At 37.5% G+C, this 23045-nt stretch overlaps 1 protein-coding gene across 3 annotated transcripts in view; it reads left to right on the top strand.

Moving 5' to 3' along the window:
* Positions 1–23045, top strand: part of LOC150074950 (isobutyryl-CoA dehydrogenase, mitochondrial-like) — a 163071-nt gene that overhangs the window by 122705 nt on the left and 17321 nt on the right. For all 3 annotated transcript variants that reach the window (XM_090389128.1, XM_090389127.1, XM_090389129.1), the window contains exon 7: positions 2842–2939. In XM_090389128.1, coding sequence (XP_090245254.1) covers positions 2842–2939 — 98 coding nt within the window. The remainder of the gene's footprint in view (positions 1–2841; positions 2940–23045) is intronic.

Below are 23045 nucleotides of genomic sequence, written 5' to 3' on the forward strand. Positions count from 1 at the left end.
CTTATTTCACACCAGACTGACTCGACACTGCACTGTCCAGCGATGTCGACTGCCTTCACTTCCTTGGATTTTGTGTTTCTTAACTAATAGTATATCCCCTCCTCCCTTGTCTATCCTTCCTGTACACATTGTACTCCTCAAATTCCAGTTCTGCATTCCTTATATCTGTGTGACACCATGTCTCTGATATCCCAACAATATCTGCCTTTGATGTTCTGAGCAATAACTCAAATTCATCAAATTTATTTACCAAACTCCCAGCATTGGTGTACATGCAAGTATACATGCACCTGTTTCATATTCTTAGCAACCCTAATTTCAGGGTATTTCAGAGACTTCCAGCAGTCTCTGAAATACCCTGCATCTTGTTTTCCATGCTGCTGCTCATTCCAATAGAAGCAGTGCAAGAATCACTTTCACCTCTGCCAGTGGCTGCTGTTAATCTATTAGTCCTTGTATTCCACACCAAGCTACCAGTTTTCCGACCGCCCACCTAACACTGCCTCGATAGCATTAGAAAATATTCTTGAATCCTTTCTATTTAGGTGTATCCCATCCCTGTAGAAGCAGTCTCTCCTGTTAACAAGTACAGACCAGGCTGAAAAAAGTTCTGCCCCTTGAGCCTTGCACAATCTTTCCAGGGCCGAATTGATCAACACGGCTCTCATCATATACTCCCTCCTATCGTGTCTTGGCATAATTGCAGACACTTTCAAATTCAATCCTAATTCACGGCTTTTTTTCAACAGTGGCCTGTACTTGTTAATATCATTAGTGCCAACGTGAACAACAATATTACCCTTTGTGCCCTTAAAAGATGATATCTGCTCTACAACGTCATCAACCTTTGCCCCTGGCAGACATACCCTGGTCCTGTTCGATCTATCCTTTTTACATAGCATGTTCCCCGTTTCGCTGACAATAGTCACCAACAACTACTAGTTCTTGTGGGACCAGCACATTGTGCATTTTGCTAGCGAAGACCCGCTTTCTCCCTTTGAAAGTCTGTTTAAAATTTCTGCTTCCTTTAAAAAGACAAGGAAGAATACGCTATAACTACAGTGTGGTAAATTAAAACTCTGTAAATAAATGTTGAGAATCTTCTCTTCATTCCTATATCTAAATTTCATAAACTTTTTACTCCGTATCTCACATGCGTGTCGTGTTAGTTGCAATTTCTGCATGCCATGTTCTTTGTTATTGATTGACGCTTATCTTTTTTTTTACTGTACCATATTTTAGATTTTACAATCCAAAAGAAAAAAAATGTCAGTGAACAGAAATATCAATTACAAAGTGTAGTGTTTAGTTAGTACTGTATGTATATTAATTAAGCTATGTATGCAAGCGCAAATTTATTTTTATTTTGTTAACCCGTGGATAATATTTTTCTGATTTTCTTGTATCATTTAATTTTTTTAATTGGTAAAGTAATAAAAGTGTAAATTCTTTGCTTTATATCTTCATTTTTATAGCCTGTGGATAATATTCCTCCAATTTTCGCTTATTTGAATTGCTGTTAGTAAAATCAAAATTCAGTTCACAAATGTGATCACAATAACCAGCGCTTACTGTAATTATTTTATGGCATGAGAATAAAAAAAAAAAAATTCTGGCTTGTTCGGATTTTCAAAGCTCTACTGTACTTCTATCCTGTGATCAAGACTTACTGTCGAAAAGCTCATCCGCTTCAGGAAGGTAAGTCATTTTAAATTATTTATTTATCTTAAATTATTTTATTCATCATATGCAATAATCGTTCTTTGTTTGATTTTATTATTAAACATAATGTCTTCTTTCATTCATGGTTGTGTGTTGGTGGTTTGATGTGTTTTTGGGTCGGGTTGGGGTCCTTAGCTATCGATCCATTCTGGATTGAATCATCGGTATGCCTTTGGGTGAGAGAATTTGTAGAGGAAGTTTTATGTGCATTTAAATTCAAGAGAGTGCCGTACTGAAGTGTTCTATGCAAATATTTGTAAATTTCTATAAATTTTTTACAGATTAACATACAATGTAGAATGCATTGAACTTTAAAACTCTATTTTTATTAATCGTATTCAGTAAGTATATACAGAAAAAAAAAAGACAAAAAAACAGTAATACGGGAGGATAGTAATAAATATTATACAATTTTAATTAAACTGAATGCTAAGTTTTAGAGTACATAAAAAAAAAGTAAAATAAAAAAAAATAAAAATAAAGTTTAAGTGTTCTATAAAGTTTCAATCTTAATAATTAATAAGAAAATTAATAATATTACATAAATTCAAATTGAGGAAGGACGGATGTCGGATAGATGTGCGGAAATTTGCTTTTGGCCAGCGGGTGGTTGGTTGGTGGAACCGACTTCCATCACTTGTTGTTGAAGTTGATAGCCTAAACAAATTTAAGGCTCAACTGGACAGGTATTTCGAGCGAATGGAGGGGTGAAATGGGAGTGGTGTGTTTTTTTTTTTTTTTTTTTGGCTGACGCTGAATAAGCTTGCTTTCTTGCATCATATGCCTCTACTAATGCTAATGCTAAGATAATGATATTTAAGTGTTTATTTGTATTAAATACACAAATAAAAATCATTTAATTTACGAAAAAAAAATCAAACATGCCTGAAATATAACACACTGCATACATTAACTAAATGGTTATCAATGAATGAATAGTGATTGCCAGTACTGAAGATAACAGTAGATATCATAATTCTTTAGTTTGATGAAAACTAAACTAAGAAATCTTAACGAATATTTGATAGGATAATATATATATATTTAAGAGTGAGAAGTAGTTAAGATATTTTTTACCTTAGTTGCAAAAGTAATCTTTTGTGAAAACATTTCTTTCAGCTTCATGTAGTCTTGGTGCTGCACAGGCCAGTATAGAACTAGCAACAGAATATCTGAAAACTAGGAAACAGTTTGGCCAGCCTCTTGCACATTTTCAGGTAGTAGTTACACACACACACATACATGTATGAGCATGTGTGTCCATAAATTAGGATTAAATTAAGGCTATATTTACAGAATGACAAATCAAGGCAAGCAATAAATATAAACAAAATTAATAGTATAAATACTAAAAAAAAAAAAAAAAAAAAAAAAAAAAAACCAAGAAAGATGGGAAACTAAATAACATTGCAGAAGGATTACATAACTGGAAATAACTTACCAGAGGTTCCCAAACTTATACTTCATGCCTTCCATCTTTCCAGAAGAAGTGAAGTGTAAATGAACAGGTTTGACACAAAATTCAGACTCTACAGTTTGGGAATCCCTAACTTGGTTCAATATTAAAAAAAGATCAGTGTGACAAATTTATTTATTATTATAAATTTAAAGTGGTGCCTCCCTGACCATTAAGTGTGAAATATCACTAAAGATACCACATTTCCAAAGCTTCCATGATTAAAAAAAAAAAAAAGAAGGGGAAAAAAAAAAAGTATATAATGGCCTTATTGTTCTTGATAGTGTTACGTGCATCTGAAGTGTGACTCTATGTGGCTAAAATCAGTATTTAGTTTTACCATATCTAAAACTCAGTTGACTGCTAGGTTTAATTTTCCCTTGCTCTCCAAATTAATTAATGTAAAATCTGTGATTTTATTCTTTAAACTATCTCCATGAATGGTTGTGGCCGCTGGGAAAATACCAAGAAAAAACATACATTAATTCTGCTAGAGTTTAAATTAAGTTTATAGACTGAATATTTCCTGGTAACAAATATCAGATTGTTGGCAAATATGTATAACATAGAGATCCCTTTACATTGCGTGTATCTGTTATAGAAAAGAATTAACTGTGACGTATTTACTCTCCTCTTGTACATGTTCTATAAATTTAAAGCAATGTATAAAAAGAATATCATCAGCTGATGAAGGGACCCATCGTCCCGAAAGCTCCTGTTTGTGTATATAATTTGTATATTTGTATCTTACCTATTAAATATTTTAGTTCCTGCTCTTTCAGAATTTACAATATTATGGAACCTGAAGCAAAAGGCCTTTTCCTAATTAAAAAAAAAAAGGTAAATTGCAGCCATTATCAATCCACTGTAAGATGGAAGCCTCCTCAATGATTCACGTTGAGGGAAATGGACCATAATCTGCCACACTGGTCCAGTGCAGATTGACCGTATTTAGCAGTCAGGGGCTTGAACCCCGGTCTACATTGTACATGTTGGAACTAATGACATTAAGAGTAAGAGATCTGCAGATTTACTCAAGTACAGGTCATTGTTGAAAAAAAGTTGCAATTTAGGGTTGAATGTGAAAGTGTCTGCAATTCTGCCCTAACACAATACAATAGGAGGGAGTATATGATGATGAGAGCCTTGTCGATCAATTCAGCCCTGAACAGATTGAGCAAGGCTCAAGGGTAGAATTTTTCTCAGCCTGATCTGTGCTTGTTAACAGGAGAGACTGCTTCTACAGGGATGGGGTACACTTAAATAGAAATGGTGCAATAATATTTGCCGATGCTATCCATGCCATGTTAGGTGGGTTGAAAAACTGCCAATTTGGTGGGATACACAGACTAAAAGGTTAACAGTGGCTGCAAGCAGAGGCAAAAGTGATTCTTGCACTGCTTCTGTTAGAATGAGCAGCAGCCTGGAAAGCAAGGTAATGGAGATTTCCAGGACTGCTGGGAGTCATAGTGGAACAAGTAAATACATGGGCTGTGTTAGGGTAACTAAGAGTAGGAACAGGTGCATGTATACTTGCATGTACACCAATGCTAGGAGTATAGTTAATAAATTTGATGAGCTTCAAATGCTAGTCAAGACGTCAAAGGCAGATATCGTTGGGATATCAGAGCTGTGGTGTCATACAGATATAAGCAGTGCAGAATTGGAATTTGGGGAGTACAATGTGTACAGAAAGGATAGACAGGAAGGGAGGAGGGGGCTATTTTGTTAGTTAAGAAACAAAATCTAAGGAAGTGCATCCAATTGATGAGGGTGGACAATGCAATGTTGAGTCTGTTTGGTGTGACATAAGCACTGGGAAAGTAAAAATGAGGGTAGGTGTGTGTGTGTGTGTTATAGGCCTAATGAATCTGATGAGTATAATGAGCAGTTGTGCAGAGAAATAGAGTGGACCAGTAAATCATAATGTCTTATAACGGGAGATTTTAACTTTCCAGATATTGACTGGAATGTGGATTGGTCACACGCACACTAGCAAGACTTTTGTGGATTTATTGGATGATTGTTTTCTACAGCAACATGTTCAAGAGACAACCAGAGGAAGTAATACTCTTGATCTGATTATTAGCGGTGATTATTCATGCATTAAGAATTTGAAGATAAAGGAACCACTAGGTGACAGTGATCGCAGTGTACTGATGTGGGATTTACATAAAGATGTAACTACCATCAAGAGTAAAGGGAAGGGTTTTTGTTTTCATAAAGGTGACTACAGTGGTCTCAGAGAGTTTTTAAATTCTCTATAGTGGGATCAACTGATGATGTTTACCAACGTTGAATTCTAAATGGGAAGCCTTCAGGGACTTAATTTTGGAGGCTACTAGGCTTTTTATTCTAACTAAGAAATACTGTTCAAGGCTTAGGCCTAAATGGATGTCAGGTGAATTAATGAGGCTCGTGGCAGAGAATAAAAATGTATGGGATGCATATAAAGTATCAGGTGACACAGAAGCCTATGGCAGATATAAACTAGTCTAATCAAGTCACAGAGGAGGTTAGGCAGGTTACGAGAAATCTTTGGCAAAGGATGCAAAGAAAAACAGCAAAGATTTCTTTACTTATGTAAACTCTAGAAGGAAAGGGATGAATCAGATTGGACCACTTAACATAGATGGGTTGACTATTGATGATCATGCTCAGGTAGCTGATAAATTGAATGAGTATTTTGCAAATACATTCACACATGAGGAGTTATTCAATGAGGGGAGTGCCAGAAGTTTATCAAACTCTAACAGGGAGCTAAGTGATTTTGTAATAACTGAGAGGAAAGTGGAGGAGAAATTGTTGAAGATAAACATGAAAAAGGCACCTGGGGTGGATGGGATCTATCCAGTTATATTAAAGGAGGCAGCAAAGGAAGTAAGCAAACCCTAGCCATAATTATCAGAGTTTCCTTGGACTCAGGGGAGGTTCCCATGGACTGGAGGGGTGCAAATGTATCACCAATTTACAAAGGGGGTTCAAAAGGTGATACAAGTAACTATAGACCGGTTAGTTTAACTTGTGTTCTGGGGAAAATAATGGAATCACTGGTTAAAGAAGCATTGCAGGATCATCTAGACAAGACTGCAGTAATGCAGTCTTGTTAAAGGCAAACCCATGCTGTGTCTTAACTATTTTTTCTGACCAAAAATAATTTTGATATCATATACTTGGATTTCAGGAAACATTTGATATTGTTGCACATGGAAGACTGCTGTACAAATTGGAGAGGTATGGCATTAAGGGTAAGTTGCTACAATGGATAAAGGGATGGTAGAGTGGGAGACGACAGAGAGTGGTAATCAAATGACACATGGTCTTCATGGACAAATTATTATCATTAGCCATATGGTGCAAGGAAGCCTGAGGCTTATGCTGCACCAGCCAAAAAAAAAAAAATTTTTCTGAATTATCCTGAGAGAGAGAGAGAGAGAGAGAGTAGAAGGGAATCACCAAGAAAAAGAAGACTGATGATATCCTGCTCAGGACCCTGGGTGTGCCGAGCCCATATTCACCAGATGTGAGCCTCTGGGGCCAGATTTATTAGTGTAGTTCTCCAGGGTTCATTGTTGGGCTCATTGTTGTTTTGTATTTTATCAATGATATTGATGTAGGTATATCAGGTTTAATGTCCAAGTTTCCAGATGATAGATCGTTGTCAACGACAGTAAAGACAGTATGCTACTCCAACTGGATCTAGATAAGTTGGGCAAATGGGCTGAGAAGAGGCAACTGAAGTTTAACATTGACAAATGAAAAATACTGTATATGGGTAGCAATAACCGAAGAGAAAAATACTGCACTCAGGGAAGTGGAAAGTGAAAAAGATCTGGGGGTAATTATGAAGTTCGCTGAGCAGTGCAGAGGGACTGCCAGGGCAGGTCATGGAGTCTTGTCAGTGATATATAGGAATTTTGGTAGGGAGGTGATTATCCCGTTATACAAGGCAGTGGTCAGGCCACACCTAGAGTTTTGTGTACAGGCCTGGAGGCTTCATTTTAGGAAGGATGTAGAGTTGCTAGAACGAGTACAAAGAAGGGCAACAAGATTGGTGAGGGGAAGAAAGGGGTGCTCTTACCAAGAAAGGATTAAGTTCTGCAAATTGCAGTGCCTGGAGAGTAGGTACCTGCGAGGTGATCTGATTGAGGTGTATAAGGCCTTGAATGGGTTGAGCAAGCTGAAGACTGATGGGATTCTTCCTCTTGCTCAGATTAAGAACCTGAGGGGACACAGTTTCAAATTGAAGAAAGACAGTTGTAGAATAGATCTGCAGAAATTTGCCTTTAGCCAGCAGGTAGTTGATTGGCAGAATAGACTTCCATCTTTTGTTGTGGAAGTTGATAGGCTAAATAAATTTAAGGCTGAGCTGGACAGGCATTTGGAACGAATGGAGGGGTGAAATGAGAGGTGGTTTTTTTTTTTTTTTTGTTTTTTTTTGGCTGATGCTTCATAAGCTTGCTTTCTTGCATCATATGCTTCTACTAATGCTATTCAAAGCATGTGTGCTACCACAGTCCCACTCTTGACCACTTGGCTACTTCTTTTTTTCCTAATTAAAGCAATGTGTATCTCGTTGAAATGTGTAATATTACATCTTTTTTAATTTGCATAAACAAAAATAAGAAAAATTATTTTGATTTCCTTTTATGTTCTTCTCTTTGTTATTTTATTTATTTATTTATTTTTATATTGTAACCATTCTAATCTTTTTTTTTTTTTTTTTTTTTTTTTTCCCTCAATGTGTGACAGCCATATTTCAGTAATTTTAATACTGTTTTAATTCTATAATGTGAGCCCATCAGGCTCTATGATATCCGGGCATATAAGATTGGAAGTAATCAGTGCAGCTTTAACTTCAATAAACAGATATTTATTTATTTAGTTACTAAAGCCAACCCCCACAAATGGAACCACAGTTTGAAGTAAAAATATAAATTAAATTTAAAAGAAACAACTATTGGGCACCATTTCATCAAAAGGTCACAAGGCAACATAATCAATGGAATCGGTATTTCCAATGTTAAACAAATCAGTGCATCACCCAATTTACCAGTGAACTTATCAGCTCATCAATAAAAAATATTTGCATAACAGTGGCCCTTCTACTGTGAAAAATCAAATTACAACAGACAGAGCTGTGCTGAGGGTGAGGCGAACGAGGCTTTTGCCTTAGATTAAAAGCTGAAAGGGGGTGCCAAAAGAAAGATTAAATAATTGCCAACGTTGCCATGATTAATAGTAGGGCTCAATTTTTCATTCTTGCCTCAGGTACTAAAATGGCTTGGCATGGCCCTGATAACAGATAAGTGCATTCATATTACAGTGTCAGATTGCTGAAGTGCCAAATTTAAAGAAGAAACGTGGGGAATGTGTAGTTACATCATACCTTCTAATTTGCATAAACATCAAAAATAAGAAAAATTATATTGACTGATTTTATTTTTTCTGTTTTTCTCCTTGTGATTTTATTTTCTTAGTTTAATTTCAGTATATGTAGTAGTAATAATAATAGTAGTAGTATGGCAGTCAGTAATGCTTTGCACCACATATGCTGCTATTTTATTATTATTTTTTTTTTTTTCATTTAAGCAGATTAGGAGACAGCATTAATTATAAATTCCCCATCATGGCTATTTAAGCTTAACTCTTCTGCAGTTTGGCATTGCAGTGTTAGTGCATCCGGGTGTTCTAATTTAATTTCTCTCAGTATTGGGACTACTGTTGTTATTTAAATTTTTTGCATTGGTGCACTGATTACTTTATCTGGCAGGTGTGTTGATGTACTTATTTTTTTTATTATTTTTTTTTTTTTACATTTGAAATGAAATTCTACAGCTACAGTTGCCTTGAGGCCTTTAAGAAAATGGAGCACAATTTTTCTTTTATTTTTTTTATTTCAATTAATATTTTTACTGTAAGCTGTGATCGTATCGTTGAGGTTGGGTTTTAGTAATGTTTTGTGTTGTTCAGTTGTTACTTGGGTGGGGGTGGGGTTTGTTGGCTGATATGGGATTTCTGGCTTCGGAGCAACTAGTGAAATCTGTGAAGATGCTAGTAAAATTGACTAATTTCACTAGTATCTTCACAGATAGTTAAACATCAATCACTCTTGACCGGGCTAGCTGGGTGGTTAAGTGCCTGCCTGGCAACCCAAAGGTTGCGGGTTCGCATCCCGCCTCGGGCTTTGATCAAAGTACTGCAAAAACCTTGGGATGTGCATTATGGTCACAGATGCCGATGTGCCAACAACTACCAAAAAAAAAAAAAAACTCTTGATCAGGTTATGAAAATGAGCAGTTGAATCACACTGGCTTTTGAAGTTAAAGGGCAGCAAAATGAGGATTTACAAAAAGCTTTACAAACCATTGAAAAGCCTTTGAACGAAAACTTTTCAATAACATTTTCTCTGAAAGTTGTTTTTAACATTTAATGGGTTTCTGTTGTACTAAACCTTAAGTTAAAACATAATTAAAACATTTAAAACATAGTTTGATAAAAATTCACTACTCAGTTAAATCATTCATAATGAAATACATAAAGCAACTATTCAACATGCACTAATTCAGATTATTTATTTTTATTTTACTGCAGATAAAGAGGTGATTAATGTGTTATAATAAGTTGCAACCTGCTACAATTTTAGAATACAAAATTAGTCCCCAAACTGTTTTTGATCACACTTTGTGATTAAAAAAATCAATCATCTGTGTGTGTAAACATATACACAGATAATTCAGAATTGCATATCATAAAGCTTACAGTGGGTTTCAGACAGTAGAAGGAATCAAAAATGTTCTAGTTTCATGATGTCACTTCTAGTATTAGAGAAATGGATGTAAAACAACATTTAAAACAAATAAAATTCCTGTTGATTTGCAGGGTACCACTGCCTGCATTTAGCCTCTAGGACAATAGTGCTGGTCTCAGCAGAAACTTGCACTATATGGTAGTGCACTTATTGTTCACTATGGAATCATGAAGGAAAAAGCCAAATCTTTAAACCTTAATTCCAATTTTTTTTTTCCCCTTTGAGCATTTTTATAACTGTGTTAAAGAAATTTCTGTTGCTCTCATTCAAATGCACAACAGTTATTGTGGCGTATTCGTTTGCTGTACTAACTATGACATGTACAATTCTTTTAAGTGAATGAGAGACTACTTGAAATTTGAGCGCAGCTCTATCATGTGGATGCTAGTGCACAACAAGCGTTGATCAATTTCAGCTTGGCAGAAGAGATGATGGATACTGCTAATTATGATTGCCAAGTACGAACACTACAGTCTTTTGTTTGGTGAACTTTAGAACAAGAGATTCATTCTATGCATACCTTCTGGCCACAGAAAGTATATAGGGAATGCATACTGTGCGTGGTTATTACAGAAGTGTGCAGAGGATTCTCTCTTCCTTATCAAGATCTTGTGAACACAAGATTTGTTTTAAAAAAAAAATGTTCCACAATGTCCACACCCAACATATATGCATGCTATGTACACTGAGTGGACAGAAATCATAGGATACCTACCTAGTAACAAGTAGGCCCAACTTTCTCCCAGATTTTTCCCTTTTGTGAACTCAATCCCATGAGGCATTGAGTTCACAAAAGCATTCCACAGGTGTTTCCTTCCATGCTTGCTGCACTGCTGTTCATAATTCTGTCGCATTCCTGGGCGGAGGATCCAAAGTGCGAATGGATCTTTCCACAGGGTTCATGTCCTGTGAATGAGGAGGCCATTCCATGGTGGTAAAATCTGCAGAACGCTCTTTGAACCATGTTCTAGTCACCACAGCTCTGTGGGGGCGGTGCATTGTCCTGCTGGAATAGTCCAGCAGGTGCTTTGTGGGTGTAATGACCTTGAAGGGATGCAGATGGTCTCTAAGGATGGACACGTAACCTGGACCGTTCAGAGATTCCTCTAGATGTACCAGAGTCCCAACGTGTGCCAGTTGAACAGGCCCCCAGACCATTACCGACCAACCACCTACCTGAATAGTTCCTTGTTGACATGACGGGAGCATAGCTTTGTGCAGTTTCTGCCAGATGCAAACACTCCCGTCCGCTTGAAATAACTGTAAACAGGACTCATCGGACAGGAGACCCATCTCCAATCATCCAGTGCCGATGTTATTTTGCCCAGTTAAGGCATAGGGTCCTGTGTCGTGTTGTAGCAATGGGATGCTGGTAGGTCAGCAGCTCCCATAATCTACTGCAGTTAAAGACCATCTGATGGTCTTGGTGGAGACATTTCTGGCACCTCCCTCATTGAAGTTGCCAGTGATTTGTGCCATTGTTGCTCTCTGATTGGCTAAAACAATGTGAGATAGATGTTGAAGGCCACGTTCATCCACCACCTTCCAGCATTAGTAGAGGCATATGATGCAAGAAAGCAAGCTTATACAGCATGGGACAAAAAAAAAAAAAAAAAACCTTCCCATTTCACCCATTCATTCGCTCCACACATCTATTTGACATCTGTAGGCAGATTTCCACACATCTATTTGACAACTGTCTTTCCTCAATTTCAGTTTATGCCCCCTCAGGCTTGTAATCTGAGCAAGAGGAAGAATCCCATCAGTATTGAGCCCACTCAGTCCATTTAAGGCTGTATACACCTCAATCAGATCACCTCACAGGTACCTAGTCTCCAGATGCTGCAAATTGCAGCATCTGGAGACTGTTGCATGCCCTTCTCTGTACTTGTTCTAGCAACTCTACATCCTTCCTAAAATGAGGCCTCCAGACCTGTACGCAGTAATCAAGGTGTGGCCTGACCATTGCCATGTACAAGGGGATAATCACCTCCTTATCCCTGCTAGCAAAATTCCTGTATATCATTGAGAAGACCCCATGACCTGCTCTGACAGTCTACCTGCACTGCTCAGAAAACTTCATATCTGACTGCACAATTACCCCCAGGTCTCTTTCATTCTCCACTACCCTGAGTGTAACACTACACAGTTGGTACATTTCTCTGAAGTTACTGCTACCCATATGCATTATTTTGCATTTATCAATGTTAAACTTCAGTTGCCACTTTTCAGCCAATCTGCCCACCTTTTCTAGATTCTGTTGCAGTAGCATACTGTCATTGCTGTTATTAACAACCCTACCAAACACTGCTCTTCATGGACCAAACATTAGTCCATGAAGAGCAGTGTCCATTGTTAAGTACTCTCTGTTAAGTCCATTGTTAAGTACTCTCCTTAATGCCATACTGCTCCAATTTGTACAGTAGTCTTCCATTTGATAATATAAACCAGAGCTGTGATGCTCAATACGTTCTACGTTGATCTCACTATTTTTTTAAAAGAATAAGAGAAGTTTACCTCAATATGATACATAGAACACTTCCGTATGATACACTCCAGAAAATAAAACGAATATAACATTACAGTAAAAAATAAATTGAAAACAATTAAAATAATCAATTGAACTCAATTAAAAAACCAATTGAACCCAATTAAAAATTAAAAGAATTTAACGTAACTTTTGCAAAATGATTTTCCTTTTTGAAGCTAACAACGCTTTTTTGACCATATGTCGTGATCACAGGAATGAAAATTATGTAATATGTGTGAACATGAATCTTAAATAGGGATTATATGTCTTCATACATGCACGTAAAAGACCATGAATCAGAGATAAGATATGGACAGAGAATGTTAACCGAATTCTCATGTAATTTAATTTTGATGGTTTCTGCGATTAATAGTCTCATATAATTACGTTGGGCACTAAGTACTTTGGCCTTGTTAAAAAAATATGTTTTTCATTAACAGTATGAAAGGCTAATTCGGACACTGCTGAACGAGAAGCAAGAACTGAGGTCATGTGATGTTTAACATGAAAATTCAGAGGGAGCCGCGTAGATCTTTGATAAGATTAGTCACAATCACTGCAAGAAATGTTGTATACAGGTCATTTATTTGTGTTGCAAATGAGGAAAGGACTAAGCGATTGTTCAATATAGTGTGTAATTTCTATATTATTGAAAAAAGTAACAAACACCTATCATCTTAGTGAAAGATACTGATGGCAATGGTAGCAAACCCAGTGGATTTAAGTATAATACAAGTCTATATGCCAACAAGCAACTGTGATAATAATGAAATAGAAACAGTGTAAGAATAACTGGACGAACTAATAGGTACAGTAAAATATAAAGAAAGTCTAATCATAATAGGTGATTTCAATGCAGTGGTAGAACAAGGAGGGCATGTGAAGAAGCAGGACCATTTGGACTTGGAAGAAAAAATAAAAGGGAAGAAAGACTATTAGAGTTTAGTAAACTACAAGAATTAATCATTGGCAATACACTTTTTGAAGTACCAAAAAGAAGATGCCACACTTTGAAGACTCCAGGAGACCTACAATGATACCAAATTGATTATGTACTAGTGAAGAAGAGATACGGAAACTAGAAGCTTGTTTCAGTCATCTGGGAGCAGATATGGAAAGCGATCACTCACTAAGTTATTGCAGGCGCGTCCATAGCCAGGTGGGAAGGAGCAGCAGTGTGTAGCACACACTTCTTGATTAGATCGGGGTTCAAGCCCGTCACCACCAAATACGGAGGATGCGGAAAGGTCAGGGAATGACCACTGCATATCCCCGAGCAATATGGCCTTAGTTGCTAATGCTCCTAAAAACCAAATAAACAAACAACAACTAAGTTATTGCAAAACGTGAGTTAAGGCATAAGAAAATACAAAGAATAAAAGATGGAATGTGAGACTATTACAGGAACACAAAGTGGGAGAAGAGTTTAAGAAAGAATCAGAAGCAATACTTGAAACAAAAAAAGACCAGATCGAATGAAAGATAGTGAAAGACTCTGGAAGATAGAATACAGCCGATGGACAAGAACAGATTGGACCTTTACGTAAGGGAAAGGAGATAGTATTAAATACACCAGCTGCCATTGCAGATGAACTCAACAGTTATTTTGCATCGATATTTACAAATGAAAAACCTTTTGTGGCAATGGGAAATTGTGGGAGCGAAGTTGTGGGAGTGAAAAATACGTAATTAATGATATTGAAATTTTGCAAGATTATTTAATGAAAAAACTTTCGAGCCTACAGGCCAGTAAGGCTCCTGGAGTTGATGGAATATACCCTATAATCTTAAGGGAGGCGGCAAGTGAGTGCATTGAACCATTGAGGCTAATTATGCGAGCATCACTAGACTCTGGGGAGATTCCCTTGGATTGGAAAAGTGCCAATGTATCTCCCATACATAAGGGTGGCTCTAAGAGTGAAGTGAGAAATTATCGACCTGTCAGTCTGACTTCAGTGGTAGGGAAAATCATGGAGGCAATGATCAAGGGTGGAATTCAGGATCATTTGGATAGAATTGAAATTCTGAAGGATACTCAGCATGGTTTTGTAAAGGGAAAATCATGTTTAACAAATCTGGTTTGCTATTTTGAAAGGGTCACTCATGAGATTTAGGGAATAATTTTGACATTCCCTAAATCTTTGGATTTAGGGAATAATTTTGACATTGTTTATTTAGATTTCAGCAAAGCTTTTGACTGAGTCCCACATGAGTGGTTGCTTTCTAAGCTGGAACAGGTTGGAATCACTGGGAAAATCCTTAGATGGATAGCAGGATGGCTTCAGGGCAGGAGGCAGAGGGTTGTGATAAATGGCTATTCCTCAGATTGGGTTGATGTAAGAAGTGGGATTCCCCAAGGATCAGTATTAGAACCACTGTTGTTTTTAATTTTCATAAACGGCATCGATGAAGGGATGGAGGGCGTGATGTCTAAATTGCAGATGATGCTGAAATTTGTAGAGCAGTTAATGATCATTGTCAAGCTGAGCTTCTTCAGAGAGACCTAGATAGACTTCAGGAATGGTCAGAAAAGTGACCGTTATGCTTTAATCCAACAAAGTGCTGCTGGAAGTCATTGTGATACAAGTAAACACATGGGTTGTGTTAGGGTAGCTAAGAATAGGAACAAGTGCAGGTATACTTGCGTGTACACCAATGCTAGGAGTTTAGTAAATAAATTTGATGAATTTGAGGTATTGCTCAAGACATCAAAGGCAGATATTGTTGGGATATCAGAGACGTGGTGTCACACACAGATATAAGGAATGCAGAACTGGAATTTGGGGAGTACAATGTGTATAGAAAGGATAGACAGGACAGGAGGGGAGGAGGGGTTATGCTATTAGTTAAAAAACACATAAAATCCAAGGAAGTGAAGCCAGCCGATATTGATGGACAGGGCAGTGTCGAGTCAGTTTGGTGTGACATAAGCATAGGTAAATCAAAATTGAGAGTAGGAGTGTGCTATAGGCCTAATGACTCTGATGAGTATAATAAGATACTGTACAGGGAAATAGAATGGGCCAGTAAATCAGAGAGTCTTATAATGGGGGATTTTAATTTCCCAGATATTGACTGGAATTTGTGGGTTGGTCACTCACACACTAGCAGGGCTTTTGTGGATTTATTGGATGATTGTTTTCTACACCAGCATGTTCGGGAGGCAACTAGAGGGAGTAATACTCTTGATCTGATTATCAGTAGTGATTCTTCATGCATTAGGAATCTGCAGATAAAGGAACCACTGGGTGGCAGTGATCACAGTGTGCTGAAGTGGGATTTACTCAAGGAGGTAACTACCATCAGAGGCAAAGGGAAGGGTTTTTGCTTTCGTAAAGGCGACTATGATGGTCTGAGACAGTATTTAAATTCTATACAGTGGGACCAACTGATGATGTTACCAACAGCAAATTCAAAATGGGAAGCATTCAAAGAACTTATCTTGGAAGCTACCAGGCTTTACATACCAACCAAGAAATATTGTTCAAGGTTCAGGCCTAAATGGCTGTCAGATGAACTAATGAGACATATGGCAGAGAAGAAAAATGCATGGGATACATACAAATTAATGGGTGACATGGAAGCCTATGATAGATATAAGTTGGTCTGTAACCAAGTCACAAAGGAGATTAGGCAGGCAAAGGCAGATTATGAGAAATCCTTGGCAAAGGACACAAAGAAAAACAGAAAAGAGTTCTTTACCTATTTAAACTCAAGAAGGAAAGGGATGAATCAGATTGGTCCACTGGATGTTGATGGTTCACCAGTTGAGGATCCTGCTCAGGTGGCTAACAATCTAAATGAGTATTTTGCATCTACATTCACACATGAGGAGTTATTCAGGAAGGGGAATGTCGTAGGTGAAGTAAACATTGGCAGTGAGCTAGATTATTTTCTAATAACTGAGATGAAAGTGGAGGAGAAATTGCTGAGGATAAACATAAAAAAGGCACCAGGGGTGGATGGGATCTATCCAGTTATATTAAAGGAGGCAGCAAAGGAAGTAAGCAAATCCCTAGCCATAATTATGAGAGCTTCTTTGGACTCAGGGGAGTTACCCATGGACTGGAGATGTGCAAATGTAACCCCAATTCACAAAGGAGGATCAAAGGCTGACACAAGTAATTATAGACCTGTTAGTTTAACTTCGGTTCCAGGAAAATTAATGGAGGCACTGGTTAAAGAAGCACTGCAGGATCATCTGGACAAGAATTCAGTTATAGCTCAGACACAGCATGGTTTTGTTAAGGGCAGGTCTTGTCTGACCAATTTGATTGGATACTATGATGTAGTCACAAAAGAACTGGATGCAGGGAATAACTTTGATATTATATATTTGGATCTTAGAAAGGCTTTTGATACTGTTGCGCATGGAAGACTGCTGCACAAATTGGAGAAGTGTGGCATTGGAGGCAAATTGCTGCTATGGATAAAGGGATGGTTGAGTGGCAGAAGACAGAGAGTGGTAATCAATGGACACTGCTCAACGTGACTAATGTTATTAGTGGAGTTCCTCAGGGTTCAGTGTTGGGTCCATTGTTGTTTTCTGTATTTATAAATGATATTGATGATGGTGTATCAGGCTTAATGTACAAGTTTGTGGACGATACCAAGGTTGGCAGGGTTGTTAAGGACACTACTGATACTATGCTGCTGCAACAGGATCTGGAAAGGTTGAGCAGATGGGCTGAGAGGTGGCAAATGAAGTTTAACATTGACAAATGTAAAGTACTACATATGGGAAACAGTAACCCCAGATCAACGTATCAACTCTGTGGTACTACGCTGACAGTGGTAGAGAATGAAAAGGACCTGGGGGTAATTGTGCAGGCAGATATGAAGTTCTCTGAGCAGTGCAGACGAGCTGCAAGGGTAGCTCATGGTGTCTTGTCAATGATATACAGAAATTTTTCTAGCAGGGATAAGGATGTGATTATTCCCTTGTATAAGGCATTGGTCAGGCCACACCTTGAGTACTGTATACAGGTCTGGAGGCCTCATTTCAAGAAGGATATAGAGCTGCTCGAACGAGTACAGAGAAGGGCAACAAGATTAGTGAATGGAACAAAGGGTTGCTCTTACGAAGAAAGGCTTAAGTTTTGCAAATTACAGAGCCTGGAGACTAGGCATCGGCGAGGTGATCTGATAGAGGTGTATAAGGCTTTGAATGGCTTGAGCATGCTCAGTGCCGATGGGATTCTTCCTCTTGCTCAGAATAATCACCTGAGAGGGCATAAATTCAAATTGAGGAAGGACGGATGTCGAATAGATGTGCGGAAATTTGCCTTTAGCCAGCGGGCAGTTGGTTTGTGGAATAGACTCCCATCGCTTGTTGTTGAAGTTGATAGCCTAAATAAATTTAAGCTCAGCTGGACAGGTATTTCGAACGAACGGAGGGGTGAAATGGGAGTAGTGGTTGTTTTTTTTTTTTTTTTTTTTGGCTGATGCTGAATAAGCTTGCTTTCTTGCATCATATGCCTCTACTAATGCTAATGCTAAAGTGTAAGGTATTACACCTGGGAAACAGTAATCCCAAAATAACTTATTCACTTGGTGGAGTTCAGCTAAACCCAGTACTGGAGGAAAGGGACTTGGGTGTTACGATACGGTCGGACATGAAATTCTCTGAGCATTGTAAACAGGTTGCAAGGAAGGCCCATGGTGTCCTATCAATGATCTATCGAACTTTTGCAAGTAGAGATAGAGACATGATAATCCCATTATATAAGGCTTTTGTTAGATTACACTTGGAATACTGTGTTCAGGTATGGAGACCGCACCTGAAGAAAGACGTTGAGCTTCTTCAAAGGGTGCAAAGACTAGTAACTCGCCTGGTGAGATCGGCAAAAGGGCGTCATTATGAAGAAAGACTTCGAATACGTGGGTTGCAGAGTTTGGAAACTAGACACCTGAGACGAGATTTGATTGAGGTGTAAAATGAATGAGGACGAAGTTTTCAAGATTATAAATGATGCTAGAACTAGAGGACATAAATTCAAGTTATGGGGGGGGGGGAATGTTTAGATTGGACTGCAGGAAGTTTTATTTTAGCCAGCGAGTTATAAATTACTGGAATAAGTTGCTTACAAGGTTTAATTTCCCTTTCTTTTATTAATTATTATTATTTTTTTTTTATCATTGTTTTATTCGGGGTTTTTTTTTTTTTTTTTTTTTGTCTGGTGCAGCATTAGCCATAGGCGTTCTTGCACTATGTGGCCAATACTAATACTAACAGTACAGAAGACTAAGAAATAAAGTGACCAAGGAATGCAGAAGGGCAAAGGAAAAGTGGATGGATGAAATATGCAAGGAAGTTGAAGATAATTTAAACAATGGAAAACCTGACAGCATACAAGATTATTGCCACGTATACTGAAACCATAAAACCAAAAGCACAGCAATAAGAAATAAAGATGGAACACTACTGATTAGAGATAGAGATAGGAATAAGATAGAAAGAGTACCTAGAAGACTCTATGATGGAAACCAAATAATTGAGGAAGCATTGGAGGCCAAACAATTGTTTGGCCTCCAATTTGTTTGTTTGTTTTGTCCCAATCGTCTGGCCCCAATCTATTGGGGCCAGACCTAATAGGACGAGCTCTAAATTAGAACCCCAATGGAAAAGCAGTAGGCACAGATAAAGTTCCAGCTGAACTGCTAAAAAAAACAGCAGGAGACAAAACAAGGAAAGAAATGTTTAATAGCACAAAAGCAGTCTACAAAGAAGGAAAAGATGTGGATGACTTTTTTCAAAGCCAGTGACATTGCCAAAAAATAGGAAATGCAATAGTGTAAAAACTACCAAATCATCAGTCTGCTTAGCCATGCATCCAAAATACTTTTGAACATACCATATTTGACGGGATATAAGACACCTTTTTTTCCGAAAATATGCCTTGAAAAATCACCCTGTGTCGTATATGCGAAAATGGGCCCTGCCTCATCCACATCGAGGTGAGTGGGCAGGTTGTATTTTGCCGTTCGGTCAGAATATTTTCATTTCTGAAGAATAACAGGACACCCTAGGGTACTTTTGGACTCGTAGGGTTGTTTGGAATCAGTTCCAAGGAGTTTCAAAAGCCCGGGAACACAGGAAAAGACTTAGAAGGCAATGGAAGCTTCAAGGTTCTTGTTCAAGTTTCTCAATAGTTTGTCGATCCTTTAAAATGTGGCACAACCAATGGGCCATTTAGTTCTGTGTAGTCTTTCATGATGTTGAGTGTATCTCCATGTACGGTAGTGTACTTTAATTGTGTGTGAAGTGACTATAATCACGACAATGAATTATAATCATTGTGGGTGACTGAAATAAAATAAAGAACGGTGCTAATTGTATACCAGTTTTGGCCTGCTGTGCTGATGGCACAAAACTATCACCATTTTTGACCTTAAAAACATTTTTACTGGCGTTATTCCAAAAAATTTTTGTAACAAAAAACTATCATCCAAAAAGCATTATGAAAAATTTTTTTCCAGTTTAATTTATCTTCTACTGCACCAAATTTAATGAAATTTTGCATGAAGCTCTGTACTTTTTCATCTTAGTTCTGTACTAGAGGAAAAACTTTCAAACCTCTGAAAATTGCAGTAATTTTTCGAGGATAGTGGAAAATATGAACATGTGATCAAGGAAATTTTCTCACCTAATAAACGGTGGTCCTGGTGATCTCTGAAGGATGGTTTCCTTCCTTACGAGACCACCATCTCTTCTCATTTGGGACCAGTTCAGAGCCCGTAGAACTGAAGTCATTAAAAAGAGGGTGAGGGAATTGAATACATAGGTAGTTGTCATTCTTGGTGGACTGACAATCCAATTGTGGCCTTTGGATGGGTCCATAAACAAGCCATTTAAGCAAAATATGAAAGAACAAATGGATGGGAGAATCCAATCATGACGTCACACTCACAGGAAGAATGAAGAGGCCCACTACTGCACAGGTGTGCAAATGAGTTAAGGAATCTTGGTGGAATATAAGTGGTAAAATAATTATAAAGTCTCTCAGGAAGACCGGAATTAGTAGTGCCCTTGATGGCACTGAAGACACTGCATTATTTGAAGATAGTGATACCAACTTTAGCAAGGAAGAGTTTTTGGGATTTGAAAGCAATGAGTTTTTTCGTTTTCAAAATGACTGAACTTTCCGTTTGCAGAACACTGATGTCTTTTCGTTCATTTTTAATTCTAGTGGTAGTTTGCTTCATACAAAATATTTTATAATGTAGCTAAGATTCTTTTATTTCTCTTTTAAATTTCTGTATTGGTAAATTAATAATTAAATAATGTATTATTATACAGTATTAGTATGTTTTTTTGCTGTTCTGATCACATGTTTAGGATGACCTTTTTTCTACTATGCACATTAGAATAAATATTAAATGCCTAAATATATACTAAAGCTTTTTTTCATTAATTTTCCTTTCTAAAATAGGGGTGCATCCTATATGTCATCAAATACGGTAATAAAACACAGAATTAAACCAAAAACAGAACAGTTTTTAAGCGAAGATCAGTTTGGTTTCCGAAATAGAAGAGAAACACGAGAAGCCATCTTAGCACTACACACAATTGTAGATAAAAGAATATCATAAATAAAACCACACACATAGCCTTTTATTGATCTAGAAAAGGCATTTGACAGTGTTTTCTGGGAGAAGCTTTACAGAGTCATGAAGAAGGCCCGGTTTGATTAGAGAGATTGATGAGCCATCAAAAAATTATATGAAAATCAAATGACAAAATCTGAATTTTAAAATAATGAAGTTAATAGCCAAGATAAGAAAAGGAGTTAGACAGGGGTGTGCATTATCACCATTACTATTTAAATTTTACATGGGGGGGCGCTCTAGAGAAAGTGAAGTGTAAAACCAAAGGAATGAACATAGCAGGAGTACGGGTGCAATTCCTACGTTTTGCAGATGATATAGCAGCACTAGCAGAAAATGAAGAAGAGTTGAAAAACACAATAGAAGTAATGGAAGAAGTTTTCTTAGAATTAACACAAAAAAGACAAAAATAATGGTTGCAAAAGCCATTTAGAAATAAAAAGGAGAATTGCTATAGTGAAAGAAGCATTTAGAAAAAATAAATCATTTATTTCAAGCAAGACAAACAAAGAAAAGAGGAAAATATTTGTGAAAACCTTTATATGTAGTATACTGCTGTATGGATGTGAAACATGGTCAGTAACAGCAATCAACTGGAGAGACAAAAACACAAATGAAGAAGTCCTCAGAGTAGCTGAGAAACAAACAATCAAGAAAACCATAATAAAGATGAAGATGCAGTTCCTAGGACATTTCTGGAGACAATGATTGAATAGTAAATTTGATAATTAAATTTGATAAATTGGATAAACATACTAGGAGGACAGCTTGAAGGGAAAAGAAGTAGAGGATGACCAAGAATCACACCACCTGATGATGTGCTCTGACTCTCAAGAATGAACTACAGGGAAGCTAAACAAAATGCCCAAATTCGGGTTGAGTGGAGAATAAAGATCTCTATGGTGACAGGGCTTGTCCCTTAGAATGATGATGATGTAATAATTCATCATCAGCCATTTTCAATCACAGCAGGATGAAGGCCTCTCCAGCAACTTTCCAGTTCCTTCTGTTTTGTGCAATGGCCATCCATTTACTACCCACAAACTCATGAATTTCGTCTGTCCATCTCTGTCATTGGCTTCCAGGTTTTCTTCTAGCTCCTCTTCGGTACCATTCTGTTATTTTCTTAATCCATCTCTCATCATGTCTTCGAGCTATGGGTCCTGCCCAAGACCATTTTAGTTCTTTAGTTTTGATAAGAATGTCCTTTACTGGAGTTTGCTGCCTAATACATGTGTTTCTCTTCTTATCTAACAGTCTGATTCGTTCCATTCTTCGCTGTGTCATTCTCAGTTTCTCTTCCATTCTTTTGGTGAGTGCCCAAGTTTCACTTCCATGAGTCATGGTGGGGGAGTATACATTGGTTCATTTTTTACGTTTCAGACAAATTGGGATATTGCTCCTCAGTATGTGACTGTATTTCCTGAATGCTATCCATCCAAAATTTATTCTTCTCTTGACTTCCAGCCATTTATCATTATTATAGCTGATAACTTGTCCCAGATAAGTATATGACTCCTTCAATCATTATATCCCTTTCTGTGGCATACTCGTTCATCATTACTTTTGTTTTAGCCATATTCATCTTTAGTCCAAAATCCTTACTAACTCTGCATAACTGATTAAGATTTTCCTCTAATTCTTTGGGATTGTGGTTTATGACCACAATGTCATCTGCAAATCATAAATGGTTTAGGTACTCTCCATTCACATTGACTCCTTTCTGTGACCAGTCTCTGAAAGCTATCTCAAGGGCAGCTGTAAACAACTTCGGAGATATTGTGTCTCCTTGTTGAACTCCTTTCTCAATTTTAAATTTCCTACTGTCTTTGTCTAGTCTAATAAGGAGGTAGCATTCTCATATATTTTCTTCAAAATCATAAAATATGGGGTATCTATGCCTTGTCTTTTCAGTGCCC

This window comes from Mastigoproctus giganteus, chromosome 14 (assembly GCF_048544385.1).
Source record: "Mastigoproctus giganteus isolate SK-2022 chromosome 14, ASM4854438v1, whole genome shotgun sequence".
In the NCBI taxonomy this organism is placed as follows: Eukaryota; Metazoa; Arthropoda; class Arachnida; order Uropygi; family Thelyphonidae; genus Mastigoproctus; species Mastigoproctus giganteus.